At 41.6% G+C, this 18,196-nt stretch overlaps 1 protein-coding gene across 5 annotated transcripts in view; it reads right to left on the reverse strand.

The window, feature by feature from the left end:
- Nucleotides 1–4,290: 4,290 nt before the first annotated feature.
- LOC100649987 (dipeptidase 1) overlaps nt 4,291–18,196 on the reverse strand; it is a 76,583-nt gene continuing 62,677 nt past the window's right edge. For all 5 annotated transcript variants that reach the window (XM_048412779.1, XM_003393739.4, XM_020868087.2 and 2 more), the window contains exons 10-11: nt 10,690–10,825; nt 4,291–6,037 (exon numbers count right to left, since the gene is read on the reverse strand). In XM_048412779.1, coding sequence (XP_048268736.1) covers nt 5,921–6,037; nt 10,690–10,825 — 253 coding nt within the window. In that variant the 3' untranslated portion in view covers nt 4,291–5,920. The remainder of the gene's footprint in view (nt 6,038–10,689; nt 10,826–18,196) is intronic.

Consider the following 18,196-nt stretch of genomic DNA (forward strand, 5'->3'; position numbering starts at 1 on the left):
AAGCGCCGTTTCATTATTTCCTCTTTTATCCTCTCTTATTCGCGGCTAACGCGTTTCGTTTCACTCGTGTTTCCCCATAAAGTTTACATTCTATTTTCAGGGATTTCGACGGGCGGTAGCGTCGATTATATCTCACGTGCACATATTCTACCTGTGTGCAAGGAAATATGGAAAACGCGGCAACACACAAGAACGATGTGCAAACGTATCACCTGTCCGAGTGTCGGAAGATTGAAGTCCGGTGAGTATCGTTTCTGATTCGAAATTCATAAAAACCATTCTTTACGCTGTAACGGCTGTTTACGTTGCAATCTTGACAGATATTGCGGGCTATATTACGGGGTCAGATAGGTTCTTCCGTTTAATCTGTGTGCTAATGCCGTTACCGTTACGAGCGGCGTGACCGGATTTGCGTTTCATTTACTTCGTAATTTATTCAATGACCGACACTTTTGTTTCTCGGATCTGCGCGAGCTAGTTCGCCTCAACGTCGCGCAACAGCAACGCGAGAACACGCTGCTTGAAACTTGGCGTGTTAATTCCGAACCGTCGCGCCAGTCTTGTACTTTCGAATACAATTTTTACTCTTATCACGTTTTACGGTCGACGTTCGCAGAACGAAAGATATTTTTTCACAGTAGCTCAAAATTTGTTATTCCGTTGTTCCGCTCTGCAGTAGCTTCTGAAAGTATTCGAACATTTGGAGAAACCTTTTGTGAATATACCATGTGTGTTATATGATACATTTCGAAATTTCACTTGATTGCTACGGGTGTATTTGTAAAGTTCGAAACAAACCTGAAAATGTACGTAAAAATTGCAAAAGATTTGATACGAACGTATATCTCGCAGAAATCACAAAAATGTTTAAACTATTGAATTGAAATCAGTTATTCGTTGTAGCAACGAGCTTCGATATTCCATGGAACCATCCTGACACTCGTTATAGTTTTAGAAGACAAATGGATCAATTCCATATATTAAAAAAGAAGACGAGTAATAAAGTCAGAAATATCATTTATTCAAATTTACCTTAAAATTTACGTGATTATGCTCGTGACATTCGTTTTTCACTACAGTGAAACTTCAATATTACTAACTACTAATGAAACTTCAATATCAAATACTTTCGCGTGCCACTGTATATAAGTTTTCATCAAATTCAAAATGTAACGTTAATTACAAAAAGGAAGCTCAGTCTGCGCTCCAAGGTGTAGATCGAACAAAATCCAAAGTAAATTTGAGGTAGCAGCAGGTTGAGGATCTTAATCTCGAAGGTTCCAGCTCGATACATATTTTATACGGTTGCTCGTTTCGTATCTCGCTGCGTGATCACCGGAAAGTTCCGCTCTGTCAAGGGTACAAATAAATTTTTGGACAATGTCCCGTTCGAATGTCCCAGGAAACATAGCAGACACGTAAAGATCACGCGAAATGAACGCACGCGTTCGATAATTCAAGCCACGTGGCGATTTGAAGATCCAAGAAATTCGAGGACTGTAGCGCCGAGTGGCAGATTGTAGGGTAAAGCGAATCGCATATAAAAGTATACATAAAAGAAAAAGTCGTGGAAATTTTTCAAACGACTGTACGGTGGTAGAACGAAGGTTGGTCAAAAGTAAAGTAACAAAGTAAATCGACTTCCATTTGACCGGACACATCAAATCGAATTTCTCCGTTTCTGTATCGATTCAATCACGGCCGCGATATAATATTCACGAACGGGCAGATTCCGTCAAATGTCTCTGGGTCTTGCGGTGTAGCACCTGGAAATGGTTTTCTATGGAGGTCGGTCGATCCACTGTCCGGACCTAGATAGGGTTAGCTATCAGGCTTTACGATTGACCGAATCGTAAAGCCGTCCTTCCTGAAGCGGGATACGATCAACCTACCAACCGATATTTGATTCTTGATCGTATAAGCCGAGAGCAAGGTCGTCGGTGCAGCAAATTCTGAGCAAATGTGCCGTTAATTCTCTGCCCGTTTGCCTGCGTAACCCCTTCAGCGTCATTTCCTCCTAGCTGTGGTCATTACACCGTCTTCCACTTGATACCTCATCTTCCTGCTGGCTCGAGGGCCAAAATTCAGGCCACCGATATTTCATTTCGTTCTGTTCGATACACCTAACCGACCTGATTAATCCTCTTTCTTCGACCGAGCTTTCCTCGATGGGGAACTTTTTACCGTTTCTTGGTTGTTCGTAGGACGATCGTAACGTTTCAGGGTGATTTCCCCCCGTTCTTTATAATTTAGCGATACACAGTTCTACACTTGTTCGGAGTTTCTTACGCGATCGCAGTAAAAATCCTTGAACAGGGAATAGAACAGCGTAGCTGAAGAAGTATCGTTCGCGGAATACGTTAAACCGTGCAAGAAATATAATCCTAGTTTCCATATAATACGCAGCGAGTAGTATTAAAGGATCAAATTTATAATTCGACTTTCTTCCATAAACTTGGATATTTAGTCAAGAGCGATACAACGGCAGAGTGGCTTTGGCTTTGTCTTTCCACGTTCTTGTCCTTCTTCGATATTTCCCCCCGTCTTTTTGTATCTCCTTTCGTATTCAAGATATTTTCCTTCCTGTTGTTTCAAGCTTCTATGGTACTCCTTCCGCCTGTTTCTTACAAAAGTCGTTGTAAAGAATCGACACTGCCGGGCAAAGATCGGAGTCGGAGAATAGAGAAAATCCACGGGAAAATGATAGTAAGAGAGGTATGAAAGAAGGAAGGAAACAATAGAGCACAGAGGGAGATGTTTCGTTTGCAACGGAAGGTTGGACGAAGAAATCGATTGTTCATTCACTGCCGCCCCGTCGAGAGAGGAAGCTTAAGTGGTTTTTGCATGGCCGAATCCAGGTTTAAGCGTGTCAAAACTTTTTAACGAGCTCGTTAGGGACCTACCAATGGCGAAAAATTAATTATCACTGAAAGGACGATGTTCTTTCAGTCTCGCGCCTTTCTCGTTCTTCTCTTTCTCTGCGAACTTTTGCGCGACAGTTTCCATCGGATACTTCTAGACGATCGGACAACGAAAACTCGTTATCTTCGTAGAACACCGGGCCCGGACTGACATTTTTTATTCCTGTATTTTCCACCTTTATCTCAAAACGTTGACGAATTAAGGCCACGTTTTTTACTGCACGACGTAAAACAGGATACAACGGGAAATAACCGTATAAAGATATGGGAATGCCGACGTTTCGGTTATGAGATAATAACGAATACAAGGCAGACAAGGAAACACACAGGATCTCGCAAACAAACGGTGGAAAATAAACTACGATCCAACGACTTTCGCAACGATACCGCGCTCCGTCAAATTTTGTATCCCGCTGGAGAACGATTGATTTATTCGATTGATAGGTAATCAGCCATTATCAAATCTGCGGAACGACAATCTAATCAAGCTCCGACCGGAATTTACTGCACGTACCATCCTGAAATGCCAATAAACCAAGCCGCGTTTACGATTTCAACGTGTGCTTTGCACTTGATTGCCTTCTACGCGCTGTGTGAATCACCAACGAGCGCTGCCCTTTGTTACTTGTAAATTGGCGAATCGATGCACTCGATTTACAGCAGCACGTTTACTTGAACGATCTGCTTGTATCGCATTGACTTTCAGCCGCGGTCTCGCTCTATCGCCGTTACCCTTGTTACCACGAGCCTTGTAATTGGTAATACGTACACAGTCTCGTAACTGCCGGTACAACTGCAGAAAAGGATAATCCTATACGAACGTATAAGTTGAAAATATGGAATACAACTTTTACATACGAAGATTTGTTCTCGAGAAAATTGATTCTATGATTGAAATACTTAAACGTATTCGCCTCGTACGTATGCATCGAATCTGTTTCTCGGCTTACAGGATCTCCCTATGGGTTCATATCTCCGTTTATGTTTATATTTATCGCGTTGAATAAAATGGAAGACACGATGAAACAGAATATTCACGTACGATAAATTTGATTGTTGAAATTGTTGAAAATAATATTCCGTGGAATACCGCTCTTTGTGCCGACAAAAATTCGTCCGTATCCTTCCTAACGCGTTGTGAAAACAATCGTCTCTTTAATATTTTCAATACATTTCAGTCTTCTATATTGAATTTAATATTTTCAATATTGTCCGATATTTGCAATTTTTTCAGACTGCGTAAACAAAGATCGGGCGGAATTAGAACGATCGTAGCAATAAAATGTTTTATTTTCATAGGAGGGGAAAAAGGATGGTATTGCTGAGTGAAGAAAAACAGGTGAGCTTGATGAGTTAAATAACGACCGTATTTCGATTTGCCGTCGATTTATTTCTGGTATCGGTAACGTTTGAAATGTTAGGATATACTCACGAGGCTGGCGCTTCGTTGATCTTGACTACTTGCACACGAATGATCGTTAAATCGATCGATACGAAACAAGTCTTACGATTGTTTTTTCTTCTTTTTCTTGCGTTTCATTTTAGATCAGAACATAAATGGCATAAGTTTGAAACGACGCGCAGGTTTACATAAAATTAACGATCAGATGGATTGCGGTGGCACGAGGGAAGTTGATAGTACGTCTTCGACTTGTTTTTATCGCTCTTCGCGTTTCTTTCTTTCTTTTTTGCTCCATGCTCGTTCGTTTTTTAAAATCTGGCTATATTAAAAGTTTAGTGTAAAAACATCGTTAAGAAAGGATATTTATTCGGTGCGTTAGTTAGAATATACGAGCCTTAATGTGTCGGTTACAATGAATTGAGACGCGTTCGAAAAAAGTCAATTGTGATGATAACGCATCGACGCGCACGTCGACGTCAACTTCGATCGTGCAAAATCGTAGGAAAGTTCTCTCGTGGCGTGCGCCACGAAGCGCACCCGTTGACTTTGTCAACGTTTTTCTTTTTTTTTTTTTTAGGCTCCCTCGAGCATAACTTCGAATCTAGTTCCCTCCGTGACAGTCTGATCAAACCGGCCATTAAAATCTTTCAAACCGAGGCGAACGCTACTCGATGAAACGTAAGTTCTCCATTCTTTCTTAACCGAAATTTTATCTAATTCGTTCTCTTTGATATCCACGTTTTCGTTTTTGATCTCGTCACGATTCAATCTTCTCTCGATGAAATTACGTCTGGTCGGTTTGCTCTATAGGAGGGTCAATATGTTCATCGACTTCAGGTACCATATGTACAAACATCGTTAGTTCTCTTTCTCTCGTACACGCATACGCACACGCACGCACAATAGAACACATCGAAGCAGTCATCCACTCGAATAGTAATAGTCACCGTCGTGTGACGATCGGTGTCAGTCGTTCGCGAGATCGATCGTTATGTGTACATATTTATACATAATATAATTATTATATTGACTAGAACGCGCGGTTTTGGTTCCAGCATCGACGAAAATATCGTTGAGTGCAAATTAAACACATCGATTATGGCTGATCTTAAATCTTTAAACGTTCGACACACAAGAATACGTGTCTTGGTCTTCAAAAGTCGTAAAGACGCTTGTCCTTTTATACAGACGCGTACATCGTTATCTCGCAACAAGCCATTCGTTCTGCTATAAAGGAAGAAACGTCGTTCCACCATGACGAAATACAATCGCGCGATCGAGCTCTTCTACCCTTTTACCAGTCGCTTCACTCGACATTGTCTGCGAATACTCGTGTCTCGCGACTCGGGAATCTTCCAAGGAAATCGAGTTTGCCTATTTACTTACGTTCGCGTCCGAGAGTCGCGGATGGCACGGGGAAAAAGATCAAAAGAGCGAAGAGTCGAGGAGCTCGAATCGTCGTAAGCTGGTGCGAGGTTTCACGAGCTGGAACACTTCGAAACACTTGCTGCTGCGACGATTGTTTCGTTGCTTACGCTATTGCTCCCTTTCTTCCTTTTTCCAACCGTCGACCATCCTCGTAGCTGATTCGCAGTGGCTAAGGACCCATCAGTCGTTTCATGTTGTAACGGCAGTAATCTCGACCGATTATATCCTCGTACGGAATTTCCTCTTCCAAGGGTTCGATGCCATCCGCGGCCATGTCGTCTCGAACCTGCAAACAAAGACACCCTGTTTCCATTTCGATTTCGATTTCGTCAGCGATAACTGAGAGAACATAGAAAAAGGAACGAAGGATGAAACGATTGACTTTTACGTTGTTGTCCATGTAGCGGCATAACGTAAGAAATTAAATATTACACGGTTTTAAGCAACGTGGAAGCAAATTTTCTCGAGTAAATGGAAGTTTTTTGCTGCTCGCGTAAACTCGATATCGTCGATCCCGGAGAAACAGTCAATCAATTTTCACGGTGCTTCGAGTCGGTGAAAGGCGGAGCAGCCGAAAGGAGGCGAACGTTAAAGAAGGAAGGCAGGGAAGGAAAATGTAATCGTGGTCGTAGGGTGCGCATGGCGTTGCAAATATTCTGAGGAAAAATCACGGTCGGGGCACGATCGTCGGTCGAGAAGAAAAAGGGAATGCGGGAGAAGGTGTATAGTGAAAGCCGAGGATGCCGAGGGAAAAAGTTCGCGGTGCACGTATTTCGTGCGACTCTGTACAGCCACCATCAATTTTCGGTAAGCCCATTAACCTTCCATGGCCATTACAGTCCAGCCGAAGCTTTCGGCCGTGGTAGCGCTCGGTGAACGCGTTACCGATGTTCACAACTTTTTTTTCACCTACACCCCCTGTCTCTTTCCCTCTCTTTTTTAAAAATTTATTTTCTCTATTCAGCATCCTCGTGTTTTTGCCTTTTAATCGTTTAACGGCAATCGTTCGTTCGAACGAGGTCTGCGCGTTTCCATCGAGAGCAGGCCCTTTCCAACAACGCGATCGCTGTTTCATTTTGTAGGTCAACGTGATATTATCCTTTAACCGATCTGCCCGTGAACGGAATCTACGAGAACGTAAAGGATAAAAATAAAGATACTACAACCGGTAACGTCACCGAGGCTGTAAAATACCGAGATTCTTATTTATTTCGTGCCAACCACCGTTCTGTGTCTTTTGTATTTGTTCTCGAGTATTTTGCTCGAATAAATTTCGAATAAACGGGACAAAAAAATGAAGCGATATCTATTGTTCGTCGAGGATTCAAAAAGTCGGAAAGAAAATGACTTTCCAGTGTACACTCCATTTCAATTGCCCTAATCAAATCTAGTTTTGTCGTCGGTCTCGTGGTTCGTATCTTGCGCTGCACCGTTATAAAGCATCGTTCGTCCACGTTACGAACGCGCTTCGGTCGTAATACACGGTCGTTTTTTCATGGTCCGCGTACGTTTTATCTTTAAATTGAATTCTCTCCCTCGTCGGGGCACGACCACGAAACGTTTGCCGTCGTGGACCACTCCGTAGAATTGTCGGGGAAATTAAAATGTTAATGGACGACGAAACGATTCGTAGGTAGGGGCCAGGACCCGTTTCGTCGAAGTTATCGTTCATAAATTCAGAATGTTTTTAATCAAACGCGCCTCGTCCTCGTATTTCTTTACCTTCGACCGATGGTAATAGGCTCTCTTATTATATTTCTGAACAGGCTGAAACGTATCGTCGATGGTCCGTTGACTTACGATCTTCGAGATCGTAAGCCGTGCGCGCGATAACGCACCAAACGTCGTATATTTTTAACGTGTTAGACGATTTTATCGATTTAGAAGGAGAAACGTTGCCCGGTGGTTACATGAAAATGTATCAAGGGGCGCGAAGGCTTTCTCGTAATTATCCAACCGCACTTAACTTGTTCTTATTTGATCGTCCTCTGTCAGAATTCGTTACGTCGCGTCGCTGCCAGCTAGTTTGCTCTTAATTCTCCTTCAGACTTTATCTCGCCGATGTCTCGAAGCTTCTTGTTTCGGGAAACAACTGTGTTTCACACCTCGATTCTCGGGATGCAATTAACGAGAGACAATGCCGCCCGTAAAGCAATCGCGTCTCAGGACCAGTCTCAATTTCCGACCACCTTCTTCGCGTGGTGTTCATATCGTAAACGATACGTTTGCAGCTGCGTTTCTTCGTCTTTCTAAGAATTCTAAGGTACAACAGATACGGAAGATCGACGTAATCCCGAATTTTGTGCTCGCCCCAGAGGAGCAACGTTGAGATTCAATTCCACCGACAGTGTTTCGTACGTCGGTCGTGTCCCCAGATGTACGGTAGACCCGTCTATTGTTTTAACAATTACGACAATTCTCGCTTTCGGTAACGAACAGTCCGAAATCCGGTGGATTCTACGTGGAGAAACATCTATTCGCAACAAAGAGCAGAGAATTAAAATTGTTCAAACCATTGTCGTTTGTGACATGCTTGGTAACACAGCGAGAGATAGATATAGGTACGTGCTTAAAGGTTGAAGCTTGTTTCGTTTTGTACGTCGATGTATGAATTAACGTCACCTGTCAGGTCCAAGGAGCTGCATTCGTAGGTAACCGTGTTCTAACGAAACACGAGTGATCGTTCTGCTGGAAACCGTGCTTCATTGTGCGGATAATTTGCTTTTCCCGGAGTCTAGTACAAATTTCCGCGAGCGAAACGTTTAATTGGATCGATGGAAACTCTCATCTTTCCCCTTCATGAATCTCGTCGAAAAGCAAGCGATTCGTTTCGCTTCGTTCGCCGAGGTAAAATCGTTTGTCAGTTTTCAACGTATCGCCCTGACTCTACCACCGTGTTCCACGTTACTTTTACGTATTAACGAAATCCGCTTTGGCCAGTGTTTCGTTGTGTGGACGGGGAGAGGATCGCGATTAAATTATCGTTATAATTTCAGTGACGGCCACGTCGAGGGTTGTCAAATAACCGACACTATTTGTACGCGTAATTTCCCGCATTACACGCTTTTGTGTAATTCCACTAATGTTCTGTTAAAACATACTCCGGTACACGTTGTTCATACAGCGAATTAGTTTACTTTGGCCTTTTCCGTTATGCGAGGACTCTACGATGCAGTAGCGAAACGTAGAGAACGCGATACGACGTCAAAAGAACGGCAGAGATACGCCATGGAAAAGCGATTTTACCTGTCACGTTGGGACGTTCTACGAATTATTTATCTTCTACTCGTTTGCTTGTCGCACGTAAAAAACTGTATGTGACTCGTTACTCGATATTATAAATTACAAATGATAGATAGAGCCTCGATGTTTATGTAGATTCATATTTTTATAAATAAAATTAAGGAAGTGGTGAACCTGCGTACATGTTTTAACTGGAAATGTACAAACACCGAGAATATCACTGAATTATGGAAGAGAAATAAATCTCGTTGGTACATGTGACAAATTTGACAGCTTTCACGAACAACGCGATCGAAATTCCTAAACAAGCTTCGGAGAAATCGTTATTTTCTCTCGGTCATGCTATTTCTAAATTTCTCTGCAAATAACCCTGATCGCAAATTTGTCGGTTTTCTGCCTTGCTTTCCTCCGTCGATCGTTTCTTTATCTCTGAAACTCGGATAAACGTTATCGCGTGGCAGGGTAACGTATTAGAAAACGCAGGTAAAGAACATATGATCTCCGGCATACGCGATACGTACACGTGTGCGTGCACACGGTAAATCGGTACAAATCATAGAAGAGAGATGGTGGTTTTGGTAGGTGGAGAATCGAGCCAGCTGGTTCTGGGATTGGCAGGACTCCAAGAGAACAAAAATCGTCGGTGAGTGTACGCGCGGTCCAGCCGTCTCTCTCGACGATGCACCGGCGAATGCATGATTTGTGTGCTTTATTAAATCCGATATTGGTCGACTCGGCTAACCTGGTTCAGGACCAACGGTTATTTCGCGCCAGAGACCAGGCTACCACTCGGCTATCGTCCTACTGATTTTTCACTTCTGATTCCTCCGTATTTGGCGGTACGAGTCGGAGTAAGATACGTATCTTCGTTCGTAAGTATTAGGTCACTGACAGAGAATCGAGATAAATCTGACAGATCGTTGGAGCATTATTGTAGTATCGTGGACAAACAGGCCTAAGATATCGATCGAACCATAAACAATGTCGCGAGAGCCGAGGCGTCGTCGGGTCCATCAATGTGTCGTCGGTCCTTTCAAGTGAATAGTTTCGTAGAAAAGGCCTGCGTGATCCTAGCCACGGGTGTTTGCGGAGCACATGCGTGGTGGGGCGAAAAAAGACAAAGGGATGCTAGCCCATGGGGTATTAGTTAGAGGTCGTACAGTGTTAGTTGAGAAATCAGAGAGAGTGAGTGCAGAAGCCGCAGAGAGTGTGAGTGGAGGAGCCGGAGAGTATGAATCGGGAAGTTGAGAGCCGAGTATGATAAGACGTACGACGATATTGTAATCAGTTCGTTGTATTGAGTATTGCTTGTTAAACTAAAACATCATTACTTGTCCTTACTCTAAGTCCCATTAGGTTACTACATCATTAAAATCTTTAGGAATTGCCAGCTAGTTTGGAATGTTTCGTGTCTTTATTCGGTCGCATACTAAAAATGGTTCTGGAATTAGATTTTAGCTTATCAATTGGGTCGGCAACTAAGTGATTGCGGATTTTGTCAATACCACCTAATGACATAATCCGCGATCAATTAGTTGCCGACCCAATAGGTGCTTCGTGTCAAAGGGTTCCAATGAGGTTTAGATCAAAGAAACGCATATATGTGTCAGTGTCTTCGAAATTTAGATCAATTATTGTTGTATCGTGCTCATACTTATGGGTATATATAAAATGATTTTATCGTAGAACGTTTACCTTCTCTACCGCTTTGAACACACGAATGAGATTCAGGCCTGCTAATTTCTGAATGTCCTTTTCCAACCATCCACGCGCCAATAGTTCTGCGAATAACTCCGGATACTTGCTAACGTCTTCCAAGCCTGCCGGTGTCCTGAAAAGGATAGATCGTAACGCAGTTTCGTGAAAATCTTCATCGATTGATAACACTAGAATTACCAAACTTAGGTTTGTTTGTTTCTATAATTCACATTAATAATATGTAAAAGGTTATGGCAAAATTAATATTAACTTCCATTGCGATGAAATTATACATATGTAGGTATTAATTTACATTATACAATAGGATGCCGTTTATTCGAGTAGATTATGGTAGAAGATAATTCGGATAATCGAATAGTTTTGATAATTAATACAAGTACCCTAATTATCCCCTTTAACTATTTCTATTGGTTTTAAATAATAGAAATTGATGGCTGGAGAATTAAAATCGGACACGCGTGTACGTTTTGTCTATGTTCTATATTGCATTCAATTGTTCCTTCTTTGGCTCGTGAAATTTATTCTGAATATAAAAAGGAAACGATTGCATACGTTATAAGAATTTATTTTCCATCGTTAGTTTAGAAATTGAATTGTGAATTTGTATATTCAAAACCATGCATCCATTTGTTCGTACACAAAGTTTAAATAAACGACGATATATTGTACCATACACTATACATTTGAATCATAATCATGCTTAGATGTACAATATAAACCGGTCGATAATTTTAATGTTAATATCTTCGTCGACGTTCAATCGTCGCTCGATTAATACATTGCATTCTTGTGACGGAATTCAATATCGGCTTTTCCTTTTTACGGCTCGCGTTAAATCAACATTCGATAAAAGGCTTTTCCTCATCGGCGGTAGACGGAAAGTTCGTACAAGCCCGGAGATCACTATTTACATAAATATTTCCACGCGATAAAATAGGGTTTTAATGAACCGAGGTAAGCGCGGCGAGAGTTTAAATTAGAAAACTGCTTGAAACTTTTATAAGAGGCCGGCATACTTCACGTTCTCCATATTACTACAGTAATTTTACCGCCGCGTAATTCTTAGGAGGAAGTTTAATCTATTACGCCGGTCCTGGACGAATAATCCTTTTCACGTTTAATGCGCGAGCGAGCGTACACGCCGAGAAAACTCGCGATAACCTTTGTTCATAATGCATGAGTACGGGGCAGGCCTCTTAACGCGTATAAAAATTCACTTGCGAAAGAATTAGCAACTTCTTTCTGCGATTTTCCGCAATAAGTATGTGTACATGTATATATAAATATATATATATGTACATTTGCACACGCACACATATACTTTTTCTCAGTAAGGTTATTCGATTTTTGGCTTCGCTTGTACACACTTTTCGCTCGTATTCGATTACACGTGGCGCGAGAACATTAATAACGTTAAGATAAAAGCGAAGGAATTCCGAACGTCACCGGTGCTAGTTTTTCATTCGAAACAAAGCTGTTACGACGGAAATCCGAAGAACGGTAACGAGCTTGTCGGGAGAAGGAGCTGCCCTCCTCCAAATTACAATTCTCCTCGGGCGGTTTATTCCTCATTACTTTAATTACTATAGAGCCAGGGCCGGATGATAGCGCGGCTCGTTGGCTGGCGCAGAGCGAGAAACGTCAGGGGGCGATTTCGCTCTTTAGGAGCCTCGTCCGCCTAGCGATCCGAACGTGAAAATGTGCTACGAGGTCGAGCTCTCCTAACTCGTTTCTTTTTATAACGACTTGGGATGATGAGCACAGATGAGCCGCCGGGCAGATAATAAAAATTAACGATTACACGTATTTTCGTTTCCGATTATTACTACGTAATTAAGGTCGGTAAAAGTAAGTTCTTGAATCTCCCGAAATCGATCGATTCCCCCATTTTAATACCCTCTACCCACGTGCATACAATTTTTTGCAGGTTTCATGCCCGAGCTATTCATACGTTTTATCTTTTCAATTCGGCGTAAAAACGTTTTGTGACGGTGGCCTTCTTTTTTTTTACGTTTTAATTAAATGTATGTTTAACGACGAAATCGTTAAAACGCGACGGTTGGCTCGTTTTTCGTTCGCAATATTACAGCGCTACGGTAACTTAGCAATTAAACCGCGTTATCTGGGTCGTTGTGAAGCGGAATTGGAACAGCGTTACGTCTTCCACTGCTTCTTTTATAATTCCCTGTCGATATCCTCGTTACGATCGAACGCATATCGACGATTTCCTTTGTTGACTGTCCCTTCGGCTACGTTGGTAGCCAAAAATAAATAAATTGATGCGCGTGGTTCGAAATGGCAGAGACGTGACAGAAGGCTTGCTAACTAATTTCGTTATGGTCGATGGCACAGCGTCGACGCGACGTGACGCACGCAGCAGATATTCACGGCGAATTAGAGGAATGACGAGCGAGTAGAGCGTTAAAAGGGATCAGTCTGAATTTCGACGTTCTCATTACGCGCGTCATAACGAGCGGCAGAGAAGGACCGACCGACAACGAGCGTTGCAGAACCGTTGAAAGCTACCTGCTGACAATGTCGGTACAACAAGAGCGGTTAGAGACTTATTCATAGCGCGTCATATCGCGGCTGAAACTGGCAGTTATGTAGCTGTATACTGTGTACAGACATCGACTGTCTGCGGTCACGAGCGTTGTTTCAATCTCGGAAATTTCCAAATCGAGTGCGTCCGTCATTACGAGACGACCGTGAACGAGCACACGGGGCCGACGTCGTGGACGTGGCGCTATCGTTTCCCAGGGAAATACGTTTCCCTCGTTGCCCGGTATCAGCCACCGTTATCAATGCCTCTGGCGCACGAGTATTATCGATATTAGCCGTCAGTAGAACAGGTACCGGTACTCGATTACGATATGAAATTTTTCATCGGCTCGATCCACGATAGAATCATTTTACCAGTTCCTACTTCTCATTCTCCTCTCTCCGTTTTTTATACTTTCTTTCTTGTTCTACCGTTTCTTTTTTCATTTTTCTAATCAAGCAACGAATAACAATTACGCACACCGCTGGTGATTGGTAATCGACCACGGCGATAAAGAAAGGAAAGTACTAGGCGTGATAAAATATTAGCCGTAGAAAATTGAACCACGGAGATTTATCGGAGTCGTATGGGACGCGTTGCGCCCACTTTGTCGCACTACCGACGACTAACCGTGAACGCGAGTATCGCTACGATTCGCGAAATTTCCAATTCTGCGCGCCTTTCCGCCACAAAGGATTGCGATCGTGTTGGAGAAGAGGAAACGGCGGCTATAAGCGAGATTGGAACTGATTCGCACGATTTCCGGGATACGGGACGAGCCGATATCATGACGCAAAATACAGGCAAGCAGAACGTTACGAAAAGAAGGAAATTCGACAAAGCCAGCGTTCACGGTGGACGCCAGGACTGTATCACGGCCATCTTTTTTTATTCTTCCGTGTTGTATGGACGACGACTGACGTCGAAACCAAAAATCCTATTCGATCCAGAAGATACATTTCGTCCAGCCGATCTGACAGTGATTTATAGGAGAGAATGAAAGGCGGAAAGAGGAAAAAGCAGCGGCTGCAATGGAAGAAACGTCGAAGAGATCGATACTCCGCCAAAACGAGCGGTCGCGAAAGAAGAAAAATACATTCGGCACCGATCCGTTTCTCCCTCCTGTTTTCCGTTTTCCTTTCCCGATATCGATGCTAATTACGTCGATTGCGGGATTATTGGACAGTATAATTGATGGTAATTATCAGATTTAGCACAATTATGCTGGATTCCATTTGCTCGCTTGCTGTTTATCTCTCATCGGTATCAATTCGTCAGCGAATAAAAATTCGCGGTTATCTCGATGCACGCTATAAAACGTGTTTTCAAAATGGAAGTTTGACGTTATTCTGTAACTCGTCCATTGTTTGTTGTCATCAAACTACCAAATCGTCGATCAATATTACCAAATCCCTTTTATACCATTCATTATTCGCTAACTAGTCTGTTATTTGTTATCACCGAACTGTACGGCATCGTCCATCAATATTACCGAAGCTCTTTTTTATTGTCGATAAATTAAAGTCCGGCGTCAGAAATAAAACGTTTTATACGCGAATGACAAATCATCTTCAAAGAGGTTCGTATCGAAAAATTCATGACAGCAATGTTCGTAAAATCACGGAAACCGACGTAATTTCGACGTTTTCCATTTTTTTTTTTTGCTTTTTCTTTTATTATCTTCCATTCAGCTATTCTTAGAAACCACGAACCGTGCGCAATTGTAGCTAATTATATCGTTGAAGTATAAGAGTTTCTTCGAGGCGATAAACTGATAGAAAGTAACTGCCTTTGATATTTGTATTAACGCAAGCAATACTTTACGCAAGCAGTAAATTATAATTAACAGTTTTTAATAGGCGTTTGAAATTTATATTGGGTTCGTTAAAGGGTAATTTGGTACAATTTATACTTTGTTGTTACAAATCGACCAAAGCGTCCGGTTATTTATGAATGGTAATAAAAGGGAAGAAGGGAACTGTTTGAATGTAAACGTTCGTGGGAAATTTAAATAGAACATCTATTTTTTTATGTTTCCCTACAGAGCACGAGAATTTTCAAAAGAGCCGAACGAGATTATATGTTTGAACATCAGCCATGTAATTACTTTTTAATCGTGTTGTTACAGTGTTAATAAATATCTCTCATAGACCGCTATACGTTGGATGATTAAATATATATATATTTGTGTAGATATCGCAATTAATAACAAGGGCATGTGGGAACTCTGTTTGAACGTTACGGTGATATGAATTTTAACATTCTTTAAAAGCCTGCCTGTTAGCGTAATTAACAGAGAAGTATTGAATTCTGTCAATTTCGTATTTCCGTTTCACGTTCATCTATTACAGATTCAGCTGCTCTTCCTCGTTCAAATGAATAAATAAATACGTGCGTTTTGATCTACACGGCAGTGTCTTTTAACGTATTGATTATTCGACCAAAACCTGAATTATATACTGGCTTTATTCCGTGGTGAACTTTAGGCTTTTCAAAAATATACTCAATCATTTTTTCATTGGTATTATTTTTCTGACAATCGAGAAGAGTCTCGCGATTAATTGGTCGCACTTATTTCAGTTTATTTAACTGGCTATCGATCGTTATTTCGTTAGCTTAGTTAAGAATGTTTGATAAGGTTATCGAATGTACCAAGGGAACGGCTTCTTTTGTTATTTATTCCAATTCCACAGGCTAACGAATCAGAACTTTTCAACAAAATATAATACTTTCGATACTTCGTTAAATTTCTACGGTTCATTATTATTCAATAGTCCAATTTTCTGGTCCAGTTAATAGTAGCCTTTTTCCTCTTAAATGTTGTAATCGATGAAGAAGTATAGAGACGCGAGGGACTAATTGTTTTAATCGATTTCGTATTTTCCAGACTATTAAACATACGTTCCAATTATTAATTCATTACATTTAGCTGTCTTACGGCTGCGCGAATGAAACACATTTTATTCTCAACCTATGTTCTCCATCCGAGGAATAATCGTAGCTACGAATTGCTCGAATTCTTGTTACGTAGCCCGATGAAATTTTTAATTTAATACTGTCGCTGGCGCGCGTAATATTAAGAATTTTTTGCGCCGCCGTGAAAAGGAGAAATCGTACATTATTTTCGTTCATTTCAACGCAAAGTTCTTCTTGAGATTCCTCTCGCCAACAGAAATCCGCGAAAAGCGTTATCCTCTGTCTCTTTTCTAGACAAATGGAGCGCATACGCGAGTTCAATTTTATGGTTCAGCTATCAAAGATTTTTCACCAGATAAACGCTACTTCGAAGTTATATAATTAAACCTTAATTGCTCACTCGACATACATTTGTTAATTATAATTATGTTATTTCATTGATATTTATCCATACTGTGGGTACACCAAGCTATGTCGTATTAACTTTTTATTGCCCAACTTAAATTCAAACACACGAACAAAAGAATTTCGTTGTCCAATTAATAATCGTTCGATCGTTCGCAGACAACTCGAGCGTTATCCGTATGCCAGAAGCGTTCGGTTCTCCCTGACAAAAGTACGAAAACGTTGTGGTTAAACGGGTTCGATCGATACCTTTTTCTTCTCGTTTGTTATTTTTTTGTTCTTCCCTCTGTCTTTTTTTTATAGTTCGACGTGCAAATCACGCTCCGCTTGCTTCGCGTTGTTTTTCAGTTCCCTCCAGCTGCGCGACTCCACACCCACGCGTGTTTTTCGCAACGGATTTGCGAAACCTGACAACTTTTTAGCATCTGCCATCCTTGCTCTTTCTTTCTGCCCCATTTCCCTGCTTTGTGCTTCTTTCTCTTTTTCGTTTGTTACGTCTTTCCCTTTCCCTTCCTCTCTCTCTCTCTTCCTCTCTGGTTTTTTTTTCGCGCAGCTTAATGGCGAGCTCTCTGATTCCAGCCTCGGGCAGGTATAATGCGTCACAGTCTCGCAAACAGGGTCGGCCGATAGTCGCGCGTTTCATCCGATCCTTTCGCGCCTTTGTTTCTCCAGCGACGATGAAACTCTGTTAAATACCTTCTACCGGCGAGTTATAACGCAAACAAAACGAGACGACGCGATAATAGAGCGCCGCGCCGTATCCCCGGCGAATCTACTTTTAGTCCGTCTGGAATATACCTAGCCGCTCGGCTGTTTCTGTTACAATTAACGTCGCCACGAGTTAAAACCGGGTAAGCAGAAATTAGCTGCGACGACAATTGACTGACGCGTCAATGTCCCGCTCGATCAATGGAATATCGAATATCCATATCGCTCGATATCATCGCTTCTTCCATCCCCTCGCACGTTGACTCGCGCTCGTTTTAATGAAACAGGGGTTGCGTGAAACAATTTCTCGCAGAATAGTATTAACACGTTCACTGTTTAAATCGTTTTAGTCTTCATTCATACGTTTTATAGTATAATCGATCGTGTCATATTTTTTCTATTATTCTCCACCATTCTCTTTATAACGTTAGCGTATAGCGTTATAGTTTCATTCAAGAGAAAGTAGTTCAACAATTTTCTAGGAGATTTGAGTAAAGAGAGTTTCTAAGAAACCATACGTAACTTGGAATGGATTGAGAAAAGACGTATTAAATATAATTTGTCTTAATTTTAATGCATTCTTTTCACAACAAATGAACACGCTTTTGTTCTATTGTATCAGTTTTATTCGACGCGTGTTTTATATAGTTTTCATTCAACACCGATTGTATCCATGCATAAAATAACAATACATGAATGTAACGTAACAAAATTTTGCCCGGATCACACGTGATGCGCCAAATGCCGAAGCAAACGTTGTGTATCATATACGATACATGGAACATTGGACGCGTTAAAATTATTTCCAACAAAACACGCAGAATCTCCTTAAGACGCTGCGCACGGTTAAGAACTGGCATACGGAAAACGGCTTGTACGGCTTACCCTCTTGGTATTACGCTTTTATGAGGC

Source organism: Bombus terrestris, chromosome 2 (genome assembly GCF_910591885.1).
Source record: "Bombus terrestris chromosome 2, iyBomTerr1.2, whole genome shotgun sequence".
Lineage (NCBI taxonomy): Eukaryota > Metazoa > Arthropoda > Insecta > Hymenoptera > Apidae > Bombus > Bombus terrestris.